At 31.3% G+C, this 8,299-nt stretch overlaps 4 protein-coding genes and 1 long non-coding RNA gene across 8 annotated transcripts; 3 read left to right on the top strand and 2 right to left on the bottom strand.

Annotated features, from left to right (window-relative positions):
* Positions 1-6: 6 nt before the first annotated feature.
* Positions 7-1,385, bottom strand: LOC128882907 (solute carrier family 35 member B1-like). Its single transcript, XM_054134749.1, has one exon. It carries the CDS (start codon positions 1,334-1,336, stop codon positions 155-157), a length of 1,182 nt encoding a protein of 393 aa, XP_053990724.1. The 5' UTR covers positions 1,337-1,385; the 3' UTR covers positions 7-154.
* A 105-nt stretch (positions 1,386-1,490) lies between these two features.
* LOC128882994 (uncharacterized) lies at positions 1,491-5,806 on the top strand. 4 transcript variants are annotated; one of them, XM_054134924.1, is made up of 18 exons: positions 1,491-1,810; positions 1,869-2,083; positions 2,131-2,238; positions 2,305-2,535; positions 2,594-2,673; positions 2,720-2,747; positions 2,812-2,893; positions 2,961-3,056; positions 3,109-3,205; positions 3,266-3,755; positions 3,829-4,008; positions 4,068-4,199; positions 4,256-4,368; positions 4,441-4,667; positions 4,737-4,863; positions 4,926-4,989; positions 5,044-5,182; positions 5,269-5,806. In XM_054134924.1, exons 10-18 carry the CDS (start codon positions 3,381-3,383, stop codon positions 5,622-5,624), a joined length of 1,713 nt encoding a protein of 570 aa, XP_053990899.1. In that variant the 5' UTR covers positions 1,491-1,810; positions 1,869-2,083; positions 2,131-2,238; positions 2,305-2,535; positions 2,594-2,673; positions 2,720-2,747; positions 2,812-2,893; positions 2,961-3,056; positions 3,109-3,205; positions 3,266-3,380; the 3' UTR covers positions 5,625-5,806. The 4 variants fall into 4 exon arrangements, with proteins under 4 accessions (XP_053990899.1, XP_053990900.1, XP_053990896.1 ...); XM_054134925.1 differs by having other exon boundaries at positions 2,131-2,186; positions 2,594-2,747; XM_054134921.1 differs by lacking the exon at positions 2,720-2,747.
* Positions 5,612-7,568, bottom strand: LOC128882995 (uncharacterized). Its single transcript, XM_054134926.1, has 12 exons — positions 7,428-7,568; positions 7,166-7,354; positions 6,952-7,106; positions 6,836-6,906; positions 6,694-6,761; positions 6,577-6,629; positions 6,425-6,513; positions 6,262-6,371; positions 6,085-6,215; positions 5,935-6,023; positions 5,775-5,859; positions 5,612-5,724 (listed from the first exon to the last, which is right to left on the bottom strand). Exons 2-12 carry the CDS (start codon positions 7,283-7,285, stop codon positions 5,637-5,639), a joined length of 1,059 nt encoding a protein of 352 aa, XP_053990901.1. The 5' UTR covers positions 7,286-7,354; positions 7,428-7,568; the 3' UTR covers positions 5,612-5,636.
* Positions 6,030-7,085, top strand: LOC128882997 (uncharacterized). The gene is made up of 3 exons (XR_008458666.1): positions 6,030-6,356; positions 6,406-6,522; positions 6,585-7,085. It is a non-coding gene; the product is annotated as an uncharacterized LOC128882997 (long non-coding RNA).
* An 89-nt stretch (positions 7,569-7,657) lies between the features above and the next one.
* LOC128882996 (uncharacterized) lies at positions 7,658-8,269 on the top strand. Its single transcript, XM_054134927.1, has 2 exons — positions 7,658-8,047; positions 8,097-8,269. The coding sequence occupies exons 1-2, from the start codon at positions 7,810-7,812 to the stop codon at positions 8,267-8,269; spliced, it is 411 nt and encodes a 136-aa protein (XP_053990902.1). The 5' UTR covers positions 7,658-7,809.
* Positions 8,270-8,299: the final 30 nt, after the last annotated feature.

Below are 8,299 nucleotides of genomic sequence, written 5' to 3'. Positions count from 1 at the left end.
ATGTCTATTACAAGTCGGGCGTTACACGTGAGCACAAATCAAGACAATTTTGGAAATAAATAATTTCTTTTCTAGTCAGGAGTTGTATAGTACTTTGAATGTGACAAATCCAAAAATGACTATAGAATACCGAACTTGGAAAACATTTTTAACATTAAGATTGTTTTTTAAGACGTTTTGTTTGATAACTTTGATAAGCGAGCGAAACAAAAATTAACACAACACACAGCCATTGAGAGAAGGTGATGGAGTGACCAAAAAGTAACACACTTAAAAGAACTGTAAAGAATTTGCGTGTTGTTGTAATTAAAGTTAAACGAAGACTACCAAAAGCTGTGAGAGCAGCGAAAACAAATAATTGTCCTAGCGAAGCAGAAATACAATAAAATGTTATATGATAAAGGATACGAGGATGTTGTAAGCAATACGCTAAAGGTTGTGTTCCTTCAAATAATAAAATACAACAAAGGGACGTAAAATAAGCGAAAATGTTAGTTAAAAACATTAAATGTGTTGAAGATATTTTAACATGACAAAGGAGTTGATCTTGGCGTGGTCCAGTCATGGAATCACAAAATAAAGAAATACATAAAAAAAGAATTCCTAGAAAGTTATTCGAAGTCGTTTTGTTCACAATTGGTTTTGAGTTTAATCTATTATAAACTATAAGACAGGTTGTTATAATTACAACAACTATATAATCAAAAAGAGGATACTTTTTCTTAAAAAATATAAACCCTCCTAATATCACCGGTATCGTTTTCGCTGACTTTATAAGAATTTGTGTTGGATAAGTAACATGGGATAATGCATAATTGGTGCATAGCATTGAAAATACATAAGTTAAAGATGACAAAAATATTTCATATAAAACATTTGATTTGATAGAAAACAAATATGTTGACAAAAACTGCTGGAAATTGATCCAACCTTGAAGCAAAATATTACAATGCTTTATTGAGTTTTTCGTGAGAAGTTTTGAATTGTCAGTTGTTTGAAGGGATGCTAACTGATGATATTGGCCTACATCATCCACATCACTAGATGAGACATCTGCGTGAATATGGAGCGAATCTTCTGCATACAATATGATTCCTGAGATCAAAATATTACCTAAACATAAGGATGATACTAAAAAAACAGGATAATTAAACTGATTTGTCACCCCAGAGGTGTCTTTTGAACGAAAGAGTGTTTCTTGTATATAGCCGAAACATAAGAAGCATACATAAATTCCTGTTACTATAATTCCATCTCGTAATGAAGGAAGTAAATTAAATATATTTGTTGAGATTGTTATGCTTTTTTTAATTTTCTTTTCTTTTATTTTTTCCATGTTTATTAATTCAAAAATTTAAAAAAAAAAAAACATTTATAAAAGAAGTTTTTTTGTTATCCCATTTAAGGAAACATGTATTTTTTTTTATTAATAAAAAAAAAAACATCTGTGGATTTTAAAAAGTCAATGAAAAATAAATCTGTGACTTTACATATCTTTTAATTGATACCAATTATCCAATGTAATAAGACGTCATTACTTATTTTTTATTTTAAACAGAACACTTGCCACAAGATTATTTTTTTTTCAAAACAATAACGTTACGGTTTATTATGTTATTAAGACAACTATAACGTGGTACACGAATATAGTAGTAGAATATTAAAAGAGAAAAACAAATACTGCACTGGTGAAGATTTTTTTTAAATTAAGGAATGAAGGAACCAAAAGAATTGTATTCAATTTATATAGAGTCATTTTCTAATTTTCTAAATTCTTTATTTCCAGGACTTTCTTGTATTATTCTTCCATGTATTTTAATTTCTTTTTTAAAAAACGGGTGCCAAACATGCTTGTTGTTATTTTTTAGGTGTCTTTAAAATTTTGGAAGCATCATGGGAAAACAAAATGGATTCACAAAAAAAAAAAAAAATTTTAAATCAGTGTTGTTTAATATATGAGACATATCTTCAAGATCATTGCGTTCCTATCTTTGTTAAAGATAGGTTGCCATGTTTAGCTACAAAACAATGCGACGGAGAAACGATCAACACCACGTGTTCCACGTCGGGTTCGACAGAATGTGTACGTCAATATCTCACTTAAATTAAGAAAAAAAAAATGATCTGTAGACGACATTGTTTTCAAAATATCGTGTGGAATGCGCACGCCATCAAATAAATCCTTGGTATGTGTTCAGAAAAGAACAACAAATTATTCAAGTCGATGTGTTCCATCACGTATGTGGAACTGAAATATTAAAAGAAAAATTATGTACATCTTTGTGTGTGGGGAGGGTATAATAGAAAGTTCTTCAGAAGCTTTGTATTCCACAAACATTGGGACATGCGTTGTTAGAATCGAGTTCATCACGTCAATTATGTGATGCACTGGAAAAGAAATGCTACGAATCATTTCTTTATCCTCATTATAAGAGTAATTTACCGAATGCACGCTGTTCTTGTTCTGTAAACACAGATACTGAGGTATCTTTAACGATGAATAACAACGGAGTGTTACAACAATGTTTATCTAAAGTAAGACTTTAAATTTTTAGTTTTTATATGATAGATATCTACGTGTCGTTTTTTTAAGAAACCTTGCGATGAAAATGTTTTGTTGCAAACACTTTATATAGTGGTGTCCTTAGAACTTGTGAAGGTGCTAAATTTTTGGTAAGAAACTCTCTTTTTCAGTGTCCCAGCGAAATACCATTGTTAGGTTTGAAAACGCTCTTCGAGAGATTTTTGTTAGTGTTACTATTCTTATTAAAAAGCCATGCCATAAAAATCGTGTATGGTTTTTTTATTTAGGAGTGCTGTAAAATCTTGTCGTTGGAAGGTTGAATGGGACGTTGGGAAAATCAACGAGAATCGTTTACTATGCCAACTTTATGTAAGTTTAAAAATAATAAAATAATTTTTTTAAGTCTAGTAAGAAGAAAAAAAAACCTTCTGTTTAGGGTCATTTAACATTAAAATTAAGTTACTTTGAAAATGGTAAAATTTTCGCCACGCATTCGAACGAGTGTGCACGATCGCTCGAATTCGCTTTTCCAGTGGGTAACGAACGTGTGAACAAAATATAGCAATAAACGTTTTGTATTGTAGATGGATATTGAAAGAATAGTGGAAGATATTATCAAATGTATTATAGAAGAACACTACATTTTTTTTCATAAAATTGAACAATTTTACAAAGCGTTACGTAAGCACTTAAAAGGTTCACTGTGATGGTTCTTGATGCACTATGCTCACATTGTTTTAGATACACATGTACTGAAACATGTCAAACGTGTTGTGGCGTTCCACCAAAGAAAATTTGATTGGAAACAACCTAATGATACAATACCGTACAATGTGATGTGTCATTTATTAAAAAAATGAGGCATGTGCGTTCAAAAAATGTAAAGTACATGTTTTTTTCTTGGACGACGTATGACTTGATCAAAAAAATTACTGTGACACAAATAGAGAACAGTAAAGACGATTCTGTCAAATCGTTTTGTAACTCTTTGTTTTCACACAAACACACATACACACACGTGCGCGTACCTGTCACACCCCACACAAAGACAAAGGTCGAAATGGAGAAAGCGTCTTCGTCTTCAATTTCTCTGATAAAAAAAAGGGTTGCGTATTTTTATGATTCCGAGATAGGAAGTTACTATTACGGGCCAGGTCACCCGATGAAGCCTCAACGGGTTAGAATGACGCATGCTTTATTAAAGGGTTATGAATTGTATCGTTTAATGGATGTAAGTTTCGAGTGTTTTTTTTTTTTTGATTTAACTTAAAATTCAAACCACAATATCCTTGTATGTTTTTTAGGTAATTAAACCGCATCGTGCAAGTGAAAGTGAACTCACGTTTTTTCATGATAATGATTATGTGAATTTCCTAGCTGTAGTAACAGCGGAAAATGCTAAAGAATTTCTTAACCACACAAAGCGCTTTAATATTGGGGATCAAACAGATTGTCCTGTTTTTCCAGGTTTATTTGAATTCCAGGTGAAGTTGTTTTTTCCTTGGTAGCAATACAAAATGACAACAGTATAACTTTTATGTAGCAATCTTGTGCAGGTGCATCTATAGATGCAGCCGCTCGACTGAATGCGGGAAAAGCAGACATTTGCATAAATTGGTCAGGGGGATTACATCATGCAAAGCGTGCAGAAGCTTCAGGATTTTGTTATATTAATGTAACTTTAGTCAATAAAATAGTTAACTAATAAAATTTTTTTTTTCTAATGTACAGGACATTGTTTTGTGTATCTTGGAACTCTTAAAATATCATCCCCGTGTAATGTATATTGATATTGATATTCATCATGGAGATGGAGTAGAAGAAGCTTTTTATACAACACATCGGTATGTTTAATGAAAGAAAGTAATCATACAAATGAAAAGAATGGTGTAAAACAAAATTAACGTTTTGGTCAGCGTGATGACAGTGTCGTTCCATAAGTTTGGAGATTTTTTTCCAGGAACAGGAGATATCACAGATGTCGGAGGTGCAGCAGGAAAGTATTATGCCATTAATGTTCCATTGAATGATGGAATTCAAGATGAACAGTATTTGGATTTATTTAAACCAATTATATCTAAAGCAGTGGAAGTTTATCGACCGGGAGCTATTGTGTTACAGTGTGGAGCAGATTCAGTCTATGGTAAAATAAAGAAACAAGTGATTTTTGTCCAAAGTCGAATTTAAAACTGATGATTTTCAAAAATTGCAGGCGATCGTTTGGGGAAATTCTCTTTAAGCATTAAAGGACATGCTGAGTGTGTTAAACATGTGGAATCTTTTCATATACCCCTTGTCGTTTTGGGAGGTGGAGGTTACACAATTCGTAATGTTGCGAGGTGATTTCAGTTCTTTTTTATGAAATCAATAAAAATAAAAATAAAATTTCTTTTCAAAAAAGAACATGGGCATATGAAACGTCTGTTTTACTGGATCAAAATGTTCCTAATAATTTACCATTTAACGTAAGATAAATCGTCATGTTAATATTTTTTATGTTAAATATGAATGCATTACAGGATTATTATGATTACTATGGACCTGAATATACTCTGCACGTACCTGTTGTATCAGACACTAATTGTAATTCTAAAGATCACTTACAAGCAATTAAACAACGTGTTCTAGAGAATTTAAGTCGCTTAGAGCATGCTCCAGGTAATGTAATTAATGTATACATTTCTCCTTGTGTTATCGTGTAAAGTCACATTTACAAAAAAATAATTAAACACTACTCACTCTAGGAGTCGAGTTCGCCTATGTTCCTCCTGACTTTTTTCATAATGTCGAAGACGATCCTGATGAAACAGAACAGTATCAGATTCAATATGAAGGAGGTGGTGAAGCAGCTTCCTCAAATGAATCCATAATCAAAACAGATGCTCGTAAACAAAGAACATGTGAAGCTTTATCTTATTTACGACCAAAAGAGAAAGCAACTGTTCATCAAATACAGTCCGCTGAGCATGCATGTGAATTTTATGACACTTTAGGTGACTCGACATTTAAAGCAAAACAATTTGAAAATTTCATCAATTTACAACCGGGAGTTGCTTATCATGATGATGTATTAAATCCAGAACATAATAAAGATTGGTAGATTACTTTTAGATTAAATCCAATGTGTTGATAAGAAAAAATCACAAAATAACAAAAGTAGCGACACGCATAAATAATACCAAATCAAGTAAAAACGATACCTGAAAAGAAGATATTTTTTCGTGTATAAAAAAGAATTTAGAAAACTAACGTATTTTTTGAACCATCGTTTAATTTTTTCAATTCACTTGAAGCTTTAAGAATATTGTCTAAACTGTCTTCCGCAACCGCATGGACTGAAATAGAAACACATTTCAAAAGTGAAAATGTTCTGTTTCTGTTATAATACAAACAACAAAAGGTCCTATTACTTGTTTGACATAAATCACTTTGGGATGCTATTTCAGTAACAAAAGAATCCATCAAATGTTGTAAATCCGATAACGATTGAAGAACATCTCTACAATTTTTTACCACAATAATGTTTTTGCATTAGCGAAAAAAAAAGAAAAGATTCTTACCGAAAAGGTTTTTGTGTTGCATTACGTTTTTCTTTGGTTACAACAAGTTGTTGATAGTCATATTGCAAAGAATTATTAAAGGTAGTTTCACTGGCACTCAAATCAATCGACGTCTCCACAACGTTTTTATTCTACAAATCCTTTTCCATGTTTTCTTTTTTAAAAAAAAAGACACACTTGTTTTGCCGTTGTTTTCACTCGGTTTAACTCTTTTATTTTTGAAAAATTCGGTTTTTGTGTCAAAGGTTTTAACCAACGCGACGCAACAAAAGGTAAGCAATAAACGACTGAGAGAAACAGAATGTATCTGTTTCTACATAGACTTGTTTTGTCGAAATACCTTTTGAATCATAAAGTTCATCGCAGCCTTTGCTTCTTCCAATACAGGGCAAAATCTCAAGGTCATCGAAACCGCTAGGTGTTAAGAGTCTAACAAAAGTATGATATATATAAAGACGCACAAAATATAAAATCAACAAAATATCTTTTGACCTTTGCAGGTAGCTTTCTCTTAAAACACGATTTGTTTCAAGTTCTTTGTATTTCTAAAGACCAATAAATTAGAAGTGATTCTCGTTACAAGAAGCACAACAAAGTTGTAATTATTACCGAAGACAATTGTAAAAAATGATCAAAAAAATAAGCAACAATTCCTTTATAATAATCTTGTTCTGTTTCTGACGTATTAGAATACTATAGATCAACCCATTTTTTATTGTAAATGAAATGATAATATTACGTTTGTTTATACCTGAGAATTCTTTCTGCGTGGATTCTTGTTCAAACTTTTTAATGTTATTATGAACTTGTTGAATTTGTAGTCTAAATAGTTTTATATCAGTTATTCATTGTTTCGTTAAGATTTACCCTAAAGAAGCAGCTAAAATGGACACCTTTGTTTTTGTCTGTCGTTTTCCTGAAAAATTTACAAGACAGTCAAAAGGTCTTTTCAATGTATCAAAACTGTTTAATTGATTATCATAAACAAGTAATTTTGTCTTCAAATTCACACATTCCTTTTCCTAACAAAACGTTTGCTTCAAAATACATGAGTATAGCATGCTAGCTTGCCATTTCTTACAATAATGAACGCTGAATTTAAAATAACATCTTGCTTTAATTTTCTATGTTTTTGAAAATATTTTGATGTTGGTTTTTCACATAGTCGATAAGTTAAAAATTCTTTTTGACGGTCAACCATGACATTCCAAAACTTTCAAAACAATGATTTCTTCGCTGTTTTCCGCTATACAAGTATTCAAGTCGACATCTGAACAAACAGATACTATGACATGAATTTGTTTGAGCTATTGCGTTAAGATGAAATTTTTTGTGTGTCATACAATAATTGATTTTATATTAAATAAAACTACATTTTGCGAATAGCAAAAATTGAATTTACTTCAAGAAAAATAATTAATGCATAATACAAGTAATTTTTTGAACATTCAAATAAAATTTTTTAAAATCACTAGCTTTTGTAAAAAATGACTGTTTTTACAACTACAGATTCGAGTGAAGCTGGTATCTCAGAGAACATGCAGATATTAGACGCACAAAACTAAAAATTTCTTTAGGGTTCAGTCGATTTTGTTAATGAAATTTTTTTTTAAAAAGCATTGTTTCTATGTGTTATAAAATTATTTAAGCCTAAATTTTTTTTACTATCAAGACAAACCTTATTTTTTTTTAATTGACATTCTATCTTTAATCTTTTTTGTAGCAATGTCAACACTTCAACCTTTTCTAGTTGGATGTTTTACCATGGCGTGTTTTTCTGTTGTGATCTTGGGCTTATTAAGCTTTATTGTTGATAATTCTACTTCAGGAGTTCATTTAAAGGATCAACAAAAACCATTAGCAGCGCAAGCATGTTTAATTGCAGCAGCAGGTTACTTTCTTTTAGGCATTTTTTCGTTTGTTCAGGGACAAATCGCTTCGTTGTATCGTTTTTATTCCACATGTATGTTCTTTTATTTTTCTGTTATATTTTGCAATGTTTCTTGTTGCAGCTTACTCCCCTCTACCCGAGTGTTCTTATGAAGAGGCTTATCGTCTTGTAGAAATGAAACCTTTGTTACAACACAGCCGAAAATTTTTGACGAATGAATCTATTGGTGCATGTGTTGATTCAGCCAAACCTTTTTGGAAAGAGGAATCTTTTTACGACCGAGAAACGTTCTGATAAGCAAAGGCTTTCTTTTACTACGTTGAA

This window comes from Hylaeus volcanicus, unplaced genomic scaffold, assembly GCF_026283585.1.
Source record: "Hylaeus volcanicus isolate JK05 unplaced genomic scaffold, UHH_iyHylVolc1.0_haploid 12197, whole genome shotgun sequence".
Classification (NCBI taxonomy): domain Eukaryota; kingdom Metazoa; phylum Arthropoda; class Insecta; order Hymenoptera; family Colletidae; genus Hylaeus; species Hylaeus volcanicus.
This window is presented reverse-complemented; position numbering and strand designations above follow the sequence as displayed.